General features: G+C 35.5%; 1 protein-coding gene across 6 annotated transcripts in view; it reads right to left on the reverse strand.

Annotated features, from left to right (window-relative positions):
- Window positions 1-14,921, reverse strand: part of Ih (hyperpolarization activated cyclic nucleotide gated potassium channel Ih) — a 216,410-nt gene that overhangs the window by 13,224 nt on the left and 188,265 nt on the right. For 4 of the 6 annotated variants that reach the window (XM_076623893.1, XM_076623891.1, XM_076623896.1 and 1 more), the window contains 6 exons: window positions 4,618-4,767; window positions 3,717-3,935; window positions 3,053-3,199; window positions 2,854-2,971; window positions 1,971-2,259; window positions 76-211 (listed from right to left, as the gene is read on the reverse strand). In XM_076623893.1, the coding sequence (XP_076480008.1) occupies window positions 76-211; window positions 1,971-2,259; window positions 2,854-2,971; window positions 3,053-3,199; window positions 3,717-3,935; window positions 4,618-4,767 (1,059 nt within the window). The remainder of the gene's footprint in view (window positions 1-75; window positions 212-1,970; window positions 2,260-2,853; window positions 2,972-3,052; window positions 3,200-3,716; window positions 3,936-4,617; window positions 4,768-14,921) is intronic. The other 2 variants (XM_076623894.1, XM_076623892.1) reach the window with 1 other exon arrangement.

Raw genomic sequence — 14,921 nt, forward strand, 5'->3', positions numbered from 1 at the left:
ATGGACTTAATGGTCATATAAAATTGTCAAAAAATCTATCGATTATGGCTAGTAGCAGTTTTGAAAAATATTTACCGATTCTTCACTGGCGCTAGCATGCGCAGCTTGCTCAGCGAGCGCGTTCACCACGGCATTTATCGTCTTCGACTCGCTTCCAAGATCCTCCTCGCGGTGGGCCACCAGATTCGGATTCTTGCCGATTTTGTTCAACCTATAGAGAGAGCACAATTAAGCGTAGGGAATGTTGCACAGAACACAACCAACGATTATTCACATCGATCGACTTACAAACCGTTTAGCAGTACAGGTAATTCCCTAAAAAATCGATCGTTATTATCCCACCGCGACTTGCAACAAACTTTTTTATTATTCGTTTCTAATACCACTTGCACCGCTAAAGGTTTTATAATGTGAGGTACAAGACTGGGTAAAAGAAAGTCAGTAGCTTTGAAATGCGCCCCGCAGAATCACATTTTTGCGTGTGTTTATAATTTTATCGATTTAATCCCTCAAAAATGGACAAAGAATTTGGGAATTTGAAGAAGAGAAAAAGTGTTTTTATATAAATGTTAGAATTGTTCATGATTACGGTATAGAGGTAACGTCGTTACGATATTATTGTCACAGTTATCGAAATTTATTAGAATTTTCAGTTTCCAAATAGTATTTTGATTAAATCTTTTGTCTTCTAAATGGCATAGGAAAATATATAAAAATATACGACTGATATGTTGAAAATAGATTAGTCTCCTACAAAATAATTTTTTTTTTATTTTCAAATAACTCTTCTTGAAATAAATGACCGATTTATGGTTAGTTTATAGGATAATTTATTGACACTCACATACTGTAAATTTTAAATCTTGATTGTTGTTTGAGTTTATACTCTTTATTACAGTTATAATTCATTGGAGTTTATATTGAGGGATTAAAACGCCCAACTATTTAAACTCAAAGTGAACCATAAATTTGATAGATAAGCTATAGCAATGTAACCAAAACAGATTCAATAAGAGAAACAATGCTGGTGCATAAAAACGACAAGAAACGCTACTGCAATACTGTTATCGATAAAAGTGCATCAATTACTTTGATCAATAAATCATAAAATTTCTATCTAGAACAAAAGAGAAGTATGTGACTCTGCGGAGATGCGGCAAAACCGAGAAATCCAGAACTGATTTATAAAGTATGTTTGCAAAATTATGAATACAACATTACTATGTATAGTGAATGTGTCGAGAGTGTGAAGATATTTTGTCGCGGTGTTCCAAGCTTTCTTCTTTCTTTTCGAACGGATGAAACCCCGTTCGACTCTCGTGCCATTTCTACAAACACGATCGCTTGTCGAACGGGGAATCGCGTGTCGAGAGAGAATATTCACAAAAGAAAAAAACGAAGTTGAAAAAAATTCTCAAAAAACCCTCTCGATTGATTGGGGACGAGTATCTAACGGATACTCGTCCCTCGATCGCAAGTTAGTGCGCTTTTCGTTGTAATACTTTCTCCCCAAGAAAACAAAGATTCTGCACTGTCACGTTCAATAAGAGAGATTCTTCAATCGCAAAAAAGAACGTCCAGCCAAATAAGATTCTTTATCATTTTCATTTTTGTGTGTGTAAAGTGTATGCAAAACAAGCGTATCGAGTTGAAAACCAGCACAAACAAATACGAAAGAAATTATATCAGACTAATAATAATCATAATAATAGTAATAATAATAATAAGAAGAAGAAGAACAAAGATGTGTTGAAGAGATAAGCGAATATGAAATGTTTTTAGATAGCAATAATAATAATAATAAAAATAATAAAAAAATTAACATAATAATAAAATAAGGATAATAACAATAAGAATGACTGATAGAACTCGCTTTATCGGACAGTACACAATGTTCAACAAAATCAACATGGAAGTGGGAGTGATGATTGACATCTATTAGCACACCAACTCGATAGAACAAACCTAACCAAAGCTTATACCTCTCGGCGGCAACGCTTTCCATTGTTCTGCGCATTAATGGATACTGGTCCAGCACGGCGTTGAAATGATCCACCGAGAGGCTGAAGAGATTGCAGTAGGTCTCGGCACGGACCGAGGCTACCCTCCTCGCGTTCGTCAGTAGACAGATCTCGCCAAAGTACGAGCCATCTGACAGCGAAGTTGCGACCTCGCCGTTCGCCATCACGATATCGACTATGCCTTCTTGTATGAAGTACATTTTAGAGCCGATCGTACCTTCCTTGATGATGATATCACCTGTAAAATTTTGTCGCTTCGCTGTTATTAAGAGATCTTCCTCAAATTTAATATTGCAACGTGCCTGTTGCTCGAACGTTGACTTTTGTTCGAGGAGAACGTAAGATTTTAATGTTAGGTGAGGTTTCAAGTTATGCGGAGAATTGGTCGTTTTTCTTTTACTTTCATGACTGTATGCATGCGTATATATGTGTGCGCAGTAGGAAAAATCATTTATGTTTGAACTTTTTCAGAGTTACGTTAGTCAAAAGTTTATGTAAGGAAGTTGTTTCTTGCGAGGTATAGTAGATTGAAGTTTAGATTTGAAGAATTGATATTCTCATCGTTGTGTTTCTTAAGTAACGTAGTTTGACTATTGTTCGAGAAGTTAGTTTAATAATAATTTAAAAGACAAATCAGAAAATAACTTTCATAGAATATGTCTTTGGAATATTTTTATCAAATCGATATTTTACTAAATTATAAATCTCGAAATTCATTCGTTGTAACGATAATACCATTTTAAGTTCCCTCGATAGTTCAAGAAGTTTCTCTATTTGCTAGTATAAAGATTATTTTCAACTCTAACGATTCGGTCAAGTAACTGATACTTACCCGGCTGGAAGACTTCGTATCTCAGTTTGGTAACGACATCCGAGACAAAGTTGGAATCGGCGTTGGCAAAGAATGGCACGGACGCGACTAACGATCTGCAGTTGTAGTTGATCACGTCCTAGAACGAAACGGGAACACGTTAGGATTTGTTGAAATCGGGCAATTAGTAGACCATAGTCTCTCGTTCTGAGGCTCGTACTTCTCTTAATTTCTCCGACAGCTCTCCGAGGATCAGTTCCTCGTCGAAGAATTTGCCCTGGTAGCGATGCTCGAAATATTCCGTGATCCTCTGTCTCATTTCTCGTGGTAACTTTCGATAGGCCATGTATTCCTCTACTTGTTTAACCTGGTTCGAGTACAATCGTTAATTTCCATTCTTAAACATCTTATTCTACGCTTTGAGCGTTAATTAATTTCATTTAGGAAGATTCTTAATCGAATTTGTACTAAAGAGGTACTTTCTGTGCTCGATGGTTTTTAGCTAATTAAAACTGGCATTGATAAAATTTATTATAAATGTCGATGTTGGTTGGTGGTTTTGGACATTCTGACATTTGAACACGACATTCCTAGAATTTTGATAGAATAGAAAAAATAGATAGAACAATAAGATAAATTCGTTTCTTCGTATTATCCAGTGTTCTATGATATATTATTTTAATCCAAGTATTGTTTACGATTTTATAGTGTTGTCAGACTGAAAGTAAAATATTCTTCGTTATACGTTACACGAAAGACACTACTAGCAATATTCCGACCATGAACTCTAGAGAATTTGACACTGACAGTAACGAGAGTCAGAAAGGTGAAAGTGCAAGGATTTTCTTCAATGATTCGCGGCTCGCTCGTCGAATATTAAATACCTTCTCGCGGTATTGTCTCCTGGAGGAATCGAGCGACTGAATGAGATTCGTCGCGTGTCCAAGGAAAAGTGCATAACAGGTAGCACCGCTGATCATACTGAGCATAGTGAGCCACATGTCGGTCAAGGATTGCGGTGGAAACCTTCCGTATCCTATGCAGAGCATGTGCGACATGGCCTTGAAAAGGGCCCATGAGTATTGTTCCAGCCAAAATGAGTCCTGAAAGAAGACGATAGTAAAATATTACGACGGTGACCTGTCGTAAAAACATCAACTTTCTCTACTTTTCGTTCTGGTACAAAAAATATTATAATTAACTTTGGACGTCATATTTTTTATAACTATTAGCGATAGTATTATATGTATATATATATTGTTATTATTTCCTTCTTTGAGGAAAATGGGTTAAGAGATCGTTATTTTCCTTCTTAGTTTTTAGTCAAGGCATTCCAGATTCGAGGATAACGATAGAATAGGCCTATTATAAAAGTAAAAGCCATTAGCAGACGAAAGAATTGTAAAAGGAGAGGTTTAAGGTACGTCTCTTGTTTTTCAGAATCCTTCATTCCGCTTTCAAACTTTTCACGAAATAAGCCATTCGTATGAAAGAAACTGCGAGGAGAAGAAGAAAAGTTTATTTTCCATTATTTCTGTTTTCCTCAGAAATTTTCTTATTAAATGCTTCTTCAATTTGAATTATATTTTAAGGAAGATGACAGTGGTTCTCCAGATTGGATCTTCTTCGCAGTGTTCAACATCCAACCTCATCAAATTCGTTAGAATTTTATTTTATAATAAGTACTTTATAAAAGGAGAAAACGGGACGAGTATACATAGAGAGAAGGTTAGATTTCAAACGAGCGAGGATCTCAAATTTTGTCGAGCTCGTCACAATACTTACTTGTAATTCATTGATGGCGACCCATGAGTTACTAGGAAACCCTTGGAGCATTGGGACCAGGAATTGTAGGCAGCCACTCCAGTGACCAATTAGGAGCATCATGCAAATCAGGTTAAAAATCCGCATGAACACCGACGCCATATTCAGGAACTGCCAACAACAACGACAAAGGTTTATTCTCGTGCCAGCATCGGACGCCAGGATGTTGTTCACACTTCAGTTAAAAACTTCTCTCGTTATCCAAAGCTCCGGTTGCGTAGTGTACAGCAAATAAGCGAGTGTTGCACAAAAACGCGTCAAATATTAATTCACTGAATACATTGTCAAAAAAAAACTATCATAGTCCAAATATTTATCCAAACGTCTGAGTCAAGGGCCAAGTAAACTACCTAACGTTTCGACGTTCAGAACCGAAACAGTCATCTTTTTCTTCGACATAATGCCATTATTATTAATTATTCCTTATGCCGATATGCCTGTATAATTATCAGCCGCGACATAAATCGTAGAAACTTTTTATATCTATAAAAAATTTTCAATGCTTAGTTTATCTTAATCTAGAGAAATTTTTATGGATTTCTCTTCCCTTAATTTATAGAAATTTTATATTTCTACGCGTAGAAAAAACGTAGCTTAAGTAATTAAGATATTTTCATCTTTTTTCATATTTAGGATAGAAGTGATTTAAGGAATGAGACAAAATTTCGAGTCTGAACGCGAACGATTTCAGTGTTTTTCCTCTCCTAAGTAGTTTTCGCTGTTCATACTTTCGGGTTTCAATTTTCAGTTCAAAAAGCATGCTACATTAGAAAATACGCATCACGTGGCACACAAAAAAACAAGTCAATGTAACCTAAAGAACGTTTATAATAATGATTACTCTACGAATGCTCTAACAGATGAAACAAAAAGGAAAAATATATATACATATATATTGTATACAACATATGTATATATATATATGTATCAGTCATTTGCACTGTTAGGCTAAGATTCTCAGACTTGGCTTATGGACCAGACATGTTCAGGACAAGTTCTGGCGTTCGATAATGATTTCAAATCGACGATCGATCGTGCTCGATCAACTGTGAACTGCAAACTTTTCGGCTGAACAGTGCGCCATAAGCACGATATGGGAATCCAAGTCCTCACTAAGAAAAGAAGCTGGAGACGGCGGAAACCATTCCGAAGGGAAGAGAGCTGACCCACTAAATAAAATTACTGTATAACTTTTGTTTTTAGTAAACGATATTCTAATTTTATTAAATATTAAATAATATTTTAATATTATAAAATATATAAAGAGGAAGGAAAGCTGTCCATAATTATTGAAAGTGAGTAACATTTTTTGCTTCCAATTAATATAACTTTTGTACTTGATAGTAAATATATTTTATTACGGTATTTTATGATAAATCTGAGTCTTATATGTGGCACTTCATATATTAATATATCATATTTCTCATATATCATTTTGTAAAATTTTGTCAACTATGACTTGATTGTTATATGCTTGTTTTAATAATTGAATAACGACAAATATGATGATAATTATTTATTCACTGTTATGGGAGCAGTACTACCATTTCCATGTCCCAATATTTTACCAGTATCATATAATTACTATAATTTGTCCTAATTTTGGAGTCAATTGAATTATTCAATTCATTATTTTGGCAATAGTAGTTCTATTTTCGTAGCCCAATATGAAATTTTAACATGAAGGCTTATCGTATATTATGGCATGTCCTTATTGTAAAGCCAATTGTACGAAAAATAATGACAAATATTTATTCATTATTATAGAAGTCACACTCTCGTTTGTCAATTTATATTACTCAATATATTGTAACAATATCAGTATTTTTATAGAATATTACAGTAAAACTCAATTTTTTTAACAAATAGGAACATGCGAATAATTATGAACAGTATCAATAAGGTAAAAACATACACACGTATTCAATACGTAATTTTTTAACTGGAAGTTCCGGGGAAAAATTGGCTACCGCTTTTGAAAAATCACAGTAATAATCGAAACAAAATTCTACAGGTAGTTCTCGCCTGTAACGACACATCGTTTACCCGTGTTTAACTAAAACTATCTTTCCAATTAAAAAAAAAGTTTATCCAATATCAAAAATACTCAGATAAACTCTGTCAATCGATTCCCAATAAATTCCGCCAATAACTTTTGTTCTTTAAACTTCAAAATGGATATCGAACTGTTTCACGATTTTCATTTACGCGTCACCGCGGATCTGTGTTTGTACTACGATCGCGAAATCAATTGGTCGAACGGTTGATGCAATGTTTCAATAAAAAATTTACCGATACATCGGTTAACGAGCTGATCAAAGATTCATTAGCGGCGAAGAAAACGGAATAAATCACGTTGAATTATTGCGGGGAGAGTTCGTTTTTTCCTTTAGGAACACGCGCCACGTCGAAATTTCGACGCGAGTGTAACGTTTATCGAATTATTCATGCAATTCGACCGCTCTGAATCTTCGACGGGTGCGATTTGAATTTCAAAAACACGAACGAAGTCACGCTCGACGCGTTTTTACTTCCGCGCGGAATGCGTCGAGAATTATTTACGACTACACGATTGGCATTATTAAAGAATCGACACGTATTTCGCCCTATTTACGAGCGGTTTGCGACAAACAAGTAAACCACCGTCTATTTTCGCTCGTGAAACGAGGTCTCGCGAAGTGGAAATGCCACCGTGAATCTGAAATTTTTTTAGAAATCACGATAAAGTTTCGTTTTTATGCAGACACGTATAAACAAATAAATTTTTGTTCATTTTTTCGAAACACGATTTTGTAAAGAGCAGATGTACTCTGCAAATCTGAAATTTTTCGAGAAATACTATGAAACTTCGTTTTTACGAAGCCGTGAGTAAACAAACTGCAGTTGACTTTTTACGCGAAGCTTAGTTTTTTATACCATTGTAAAATACCATCGCAAATCCAAAATGTTTTGAAAAATACGATAAAAGAACATCGTTTTTATGTTGAAATAAATAAGCAAATCGTTGCCTACTGTTTGTAAAACACGATTTTTCAAAAAGGAAATACCATTGCAAATTCGATAAATCTTCGTTTGTATAAAGAAATTTTACGTTCAAAACTATATAAAAATATTTCATCGTTACGTTTGACAAACTTCCTGAAGTTTTTGTTCGTAGAACGTAATCCTTAGCATACAAAGGCGTGGACTTACTTACGGACCTCAATAAATATTTTCTTAATTTTTACTTATTAATAACTTCTTAATACTTTTGCCAAATATATTGTACATGATTTTTCTATACCTATGTTTCATTCACAAATAGCAGTAAGTAAGCATAGACAAAATAACATCTGAAATGACGTTTGCATAAATGTTAAAAAACTCCAAGAGAAGTGCTGTCGTTTGTTAGTTTTCTTCTTTTTGTTTTGTTTAGTAACTAACAGTAAAACGATTGCGTATTTGCGTCAGAATAAATAAGAGCGAGTGTGTTATTAAATATTTCTTAGGAACTATGTACGTCTTTACGTCATTGAACACCGTTATTATATATTGGCTCGCGAATAAAACGATAATCGTGATAATGGAACTTGCACTATCACTCGAACGTATCTGAAAACTTACATATCTTTAACTATAGCTATACAATTTAATTTAATTTGAAATCAGAAATAAACGAAGTTACGATAACGGAATTTACGTGTGATGCTACTCAATTGATTTTTAAAAGTTAATGTGCAAGAAAATTGTCATTTGTAATTGTTAGATCTTTTTTCGTTAAAGCTAACTTGCAAATTTTTTCATTTTTAGATTACACGACATATAAAGAATGTTCTTGTAAACACAGATAGAAAGACTTTCAAATTTAATTGAAGCTATGATATTTAACATCGTAAATTTATTTACAACGTTATTATTTATCACACACTGAGTATGTGAACGCGACAGTCAAAATAAACATTTCTATTTAATAATATTCACAAGTTCTACTAATATTTTGATCAACTTCAATGCGCCTATAGTTATGACGAAGCTTCGATAATACGAATTAGCATAACGATAAAAGAAAGCACAGGATCATTGAATCTCTTTTGGCATAGAACTTCGATAATACCACTTTAATATGCTAAGGATTAAAAAACCTTGATTTATATTACAATGTCACAATGAAATTTCTCTAACAATTAACCTATTGCTATTGCAAATTCAATTTTCTATTTAAATATTTAATCGCCAGGGTAATTAACAACCGATCATCGATCAGTCTAACAAGTTCTTAAAAATTTCATCGAATCATCACCGAAGCTTAAAAAAGTGTACCCATGGAGCCGCATAGAAAAAATTAAACCAATTAACCCGGACGAGTACCAGAGCACCGTCAAGATTTTTACGAAGTGGCACAAATTTCATCAGTAAACAGATAAATCAAGTTCTGCTGTACAAACGAGCACTTATCGTTCTTCAAAAAATTCGTTTGATCTTTCCCCGCAATCCAGTGACCTGGAATCGAACTAAAAAAAAGAAAAAACAAGGAAAAACTAGCAATAGAAAAAAAAGAGTAAAAAAAGAGCATTTTTAGAAATCTAGTTGGCAATTAATTTGGCTCTCTAAAATCCCATCGAGAGTGCCCTCCGCGGCCTCCAAATCGATCCAGGGTCTAAAGTCTAAGGATCGGTTTCAGGGGTTCGATGATGTGCGTATCGTGTGTATGTACAGCACACGTAACGCGCACGCTCGCGTGTTTCCGTTTCTTCTTGTGGCGAAAACGCGCGCGTGCGCGCGTGCCAAAGGAAGCCCGATCGCGGGGAGAACGATCATCTCTGACCCCGTAATCCATGACCAATCTCGACACAACTTTTCCAATTTAGAGGCCAGCAACGGCCCGATACTCAGCCAAGAACGTTCGACGTTATCGTCCTCTTATTGTTGCTCTAATTCCGGGCCCCTTTCCGAAACTTGCGGCGATCTTCGCCTGGTAACAGTGGAGATCGCATCGAGACACACTATCTGTGGTAATCGAGAATACTGCAATAGGGAGAATTAAGCGAGAAACTCGAGATACAGGAAGTTAAACGGTATAGGGACTTGGCAGTAAGCTTCGCACTTCCTTCGTAGAAGATGGCGACACTGATTATTTTTGGTATTTTGGTTTCGTCTGATAAGAAAGGATGTAGATAGCGTTATTGTGCTCTTTGTCTCATTGTTGGGTAATGGTTAAATGGCATTACTCGCAATTGTGTAGAGATTTTATTGTAGTGTAAATGTATGTTATTTTACTGTAGTACCGCGTGGTTTTGTGATTGATTTCTTTGTTTCATAGCCAATTACACGTTCGGTAGTGTTACATGTGTATCGTATATGATCGTTTATGAAAATTATTGTTACTATTATTGAAACAAGTTATGTTCTTATATGTAGTGATACATCGAGCAACAATAATTTTCTTATGATAAAACGTATTAGTTTCCAGAAATACTTGAATAGATACAAAGGAAACAAGTTATATTATCTTATCTTTTCACTTTGTAGGTTATGTGTAAAGGTACAATGTAGATGACTACAGGTCGTATGATTTCTGATTGGTGTTTGATAATAACATAGAACGCTGCAATTAAAATTGCGAAACAACGCGATACAACGTGATTTAACAATTTAAAGTACTTTATTAGACATTTAACGGAAAATTACGTGTTTGGTTGTTCGCAGTTGGTTTGGCATCATTGGATAACGTAGTGTTATGGTGGGATTACAAAAAAGCTCACGTATTATGTGATTGATAAATTATTTCTTGTCGAGAAATTTCTGATTTATTTATGGTTCATTATCAATTTATGATTGTCTGATTAATAATTACGTTTCTTAGATACATAGCCATGTACGATATTGCGTAGACAATGATTCACCTCGTGTTATTCAAGACTATAGTACTACACGATCAATGTCAATTTACAAGGAATGTTGAATTACGTAACAGATTCTGCTATGCAAGAAACGTAGTACTACGTGATCGATTGAGTTCCGTTGGAAGTGTTATGTATTCGACTTGATCAATATTGTTCAGAGAAGATGTAATACTACGTAATCAATCTCTTTTTGCAAGGGATATTACACCACTTGGAAAACAAGTGGTCAAGTGCACAAGCATCGTGCTTCGACAAATGTATAATTCATAGTACCATAAATTTTTCTTTTAAGAAAATAGTATCCATACCATTGTCAGCATCATTACTGCTTATCACTGTAAAGCATTAATTCGTAACGAAAACTTGTACTTATCATTATTATAGTGAATTTACAGTGAAAAAAATGTGTCCGTAACAATTAATTTATCACATTGTAACCTTTCTCCTTTAGAAAATGGTATCATTTACTTACATTTATATTTTTCTACATTAGATTAATTTGCAGCGTTCTTTCTTTGTTCTTCTTTTCGAGATAATACAGTTTATATCTTTCAATTCAAATCATTCACAATATTACATAAAAGATATAATATGGTATTTCACTAATTTAATACCTATATACTAAAAATACTTATTTTTCTGTTCAAAATACTTGTAATGTCACGTGAAAGAAGCAGTACTACATTTTAATATGTAACCTTTTTAATAGGATCTACGCTTTTATAATCGATAGAAATGAATATTTCTTTCTACGAACTATAATACATATTGTAGTAATGTACGTAACGAAACTTCCTTATAATAAACAAACAGAACTGACCAATTCGAAATCTTTTATCAATGCCAAGCCATTAAAACACTGTAATAGAATTTAATATAGAAACCATAAAAATACGTTTTCCTTGGGATGGTCATAGCATAATTTCGTTGCGAGACAACCGTTGATTTCACAGATAGCGTGTGTCAATGCCTACATAGGTCTCAATAACGAGACGACAGAACAGCAACGAATACCTCCATTATATCAAAACCGCGGTTGTCTGAATATCGGGCAATCACGGTGCGTGTATCATCGAACACGAAATCGAATGGCGATGGGAATCGTGTCCGGTAACGTTTGTTTGATCAAAGGAATGCCGAAACTTCGGTTTCGCTTGTCGTCCGTCCGATTGTTCGATACGGCAAGAAGCAACGGTACAACGCGTGTATACCATCATGACGTGCGTAATGTTCCGTAATGCTTCGTTGTAATCCCCGAACTCCGAAGGAATTCAGAAATCGTCATTCGATCTCGACATACAAGCGTACAGAATCCGGCTAACTAACGGCTGGTAGAATGGAAACGGCGCGTGTCGTTATTATTTTGGTGATATGTTATACATGATGGCTGTGACAAGTCACAGTGTATTGTTCTCTGCGCCTACTGGACAAAGTACGGGTAAAAAAAAAACAGGGCGATGAAAAAACTTACTGCTAGACCACAACTAGTTTCAATACATTACCTGGCATTAAAACAAACGAAACAAAGGAACAAACTAACAAACATCATATATGGTTCATGCGGTACACATACGCGCACACGCGCGCGCGCGCTACACACGACGTAGAGACACGTGGACGTGGACACGTGGACACACAACGGCACACGACCAGAGAATATCGCGATTTGTCACTTTTTTTCTTCTTCTTCTTTTTTATTTTTCTTTAGTTTATTCGTTGCATTTTGTTGCGTTACACAACGTGAGATATACACATGTGTGTATAATAATGCGCGTGTAATTATTTACACGTATATACTATTCACGCATGGGAGCGCGCGCATAGTGGATATGCATACGCATGGTTTGAATCATTCAGAAAACAAAAGAAAAAAGGAAAAAGATAACGAGACACAAACGAACAAAGGAACGATATACATATACATATACATTGAATTAAAACTGAACATCCAACCTTCTGTTCTACAAGAGACAGTCACAAGTCCATTTAAAAAAGACGAAAGCGTTTGTCGTAACACAACTCTTCACGGTAATAAATGAACAGCTAAATGGTCATCAATGGTCAAAAGTACAAGTAACGATATGGCGGTTATTGTATATTGTACAAGTACGCGACGCGTGCGCGTGTTTGACACAGGGCGCGCCTCGATCACGTCGAAAGTGGCGTGCTGGTGGACGCGCGCGCGCGCCGCGTACAGGTGTGGCAACAGCGTTACTAATCAACAAAATTTAAAGTACACAGAAACCAAGGAATGACACAAAAAAGAAACAACGCAACGACAACTGAACAAACCGAAAGAAAGGACGAGGAGAAAGAAAAGATGGAAAAAGAATCGAGGGACAAGGGTCGAACAAACGAACGAGGTAACAAAAATAAAACTGAGGCACTGAGACGATGGGGTAATCGAGGAGGACGACCGATCATCAATCGGGGCTGAACGTTCTCCAGGACGTTCAGACGGCTATATCGCGATGGACACACCGGTAAGAACGAAAGAACGAAACCAAAAATTCGAGGGAGACAAAATGACAAAAGCAGAACCGATTGAAACAAAAAGCCAAAAAGAAGAAAAAGAGGGAAAGAATAAAGGGACGTGATAAACTGATGGACAAAAATAAAAGAAAAGAGAAAGAAAAAAGATGCGCGAAACGGAAAAGCAAAAAGGAAGAAATGAAACAAAACGAAAAAGTGATAGACAGAAGGGGATAGACAGGAACAGAGCGAGAGACAGAGAACGTAAAAGAAACGCCAGCTGCCAAGTCAAATAATCATGAAGCGGCAAAGAAGCCAGGCTCTAAGCAACGAGAAGCAAGCCACCTCTTCCTCTCGCTACCGTTTCTTTTTTTTCTGCATTTTTTTTCTATATTGTTTTTTTAATTTTTCTATATGTTCTTTTTACTATGACCTTTTCTATTTCTTTGCGCCTGCTTGCAGCCACAAAACAGATAGCCAGCCAGTATCACAAAGGGGTGCACATATATTCTGTTTTCTTGGCTGAGAAGCAACAGAGGCTGAAGGGGGTGTGTGGGAAACAGAGAGAGGAGGCGAAAAATGGTGAAGGTCGGTTCGCAGAGCAGCGGCAGGGGTAGCGAGCTCTCTACTCTCATACAATGCGCCCTAATTGTTATCCCCTTTCCTTTTTCTGGTTCGTTTCATTTCCGTTTTCGTTAGTCATCTAGAAAAAAAGAGCAGCGATGCGCCTCGTATAAATGCTGGGAGGCGGGGGACACCGGGGGTGGGTGGTTCTCTCCGGGGGTAGATTCTCAAGTCGATTAGCTGTGACGATCGGCTTGACACGTTCTCGAATCGCTATTGAACGCGTAATTGCGAATGTCGAATCGCTTCGAACGCTTCTAGTCTATGAAAAGTTTAGACAAGAGCCTTCAAAGACGTTAGCCGTGTTCTTAGAATAGCTTTTAATTTCAAATTACAAATTAAACACCGCTTAATATGGTTTGTCCTACGAAGAGATACTTATAGGTACGAAAGAGATAATTTCTGATTTTTCTAGTTTTCATTTGTAAGATACTTAAGTTAGAATAGAAAGATACTTACAGAAAGTACAAAACTGATTAGTTCACGGTACAACGTGATTTACTGAAAGAATTCTTAATTAGTTCTCCGTCTGCGTACTGTTTGAATTCATTAAGACAAATATGAAATTTCTTAGTTGATTATTATAAAGTTACAAAGAATATTTCTCTTAACGGTATCTAGTTGTTGATCATTATGATAAAATGCGATTTACTGAAAGAATTTTTAATTAGTTCTCAGTATGAGCGTTATTTAGATTCATTAAGACAAATATCAATTTTCTAATTGTAATACAGTTGCAAAGAATATTTGTTCCAATGTTATTTATTTATTAATCACCGTGGCAGAACGTGATTTGCTGAAACAATTCTTAATTAATTCTCAGTTCGAGTGCTATTTACATTCACAAAGAGAAATATCGATTTTTAAATTTTTCTTTAAATACTTATATTTGAATATTTGTGTTAATGTTACCTACTTATTAACCACACGTTTCAATATATCTGAAAAGAAAGTGCTAATTACATGGTGAAGATACAACATGAATTCGGTACACTTAAATACAACGTTAGCTTACTCCAAGCAAAAGATGACGATTTTTCCTTCTACCTTCTACTGCTACCACTACTTTCTTTATCATCTACGTTTTCTCCAAATTCGTCGAACTCTGTAACTATAACCAGTCACCACAGTTACGTTTTTGCTAATTTTGCAGGATTTTTGAAGAGATATCGTTAATTAATATTTCGATCAGTTTTAAACCTAACATAAAATGAGTGAAATATTCCATAGTAAATGAAGGTCTTACGGTTCCTTAAAACTCTTCGGAATTTTTCGTGACCCCGTTTA

The sequence above is a fragment of the Bombus vancouverensis genome, chromosome 13, assembly GCF_051014615.1.
Source record: "Bombus vancouverensis nearcticus chromosome 13, iyBomVanc1_principal, whole genome shotgun sequence".
NCBI lineage: Eukaryota > Metazoa > Arthropoda > Insecta > Hymenoptera > Apidae > Bombus > Bombus vancouverensis.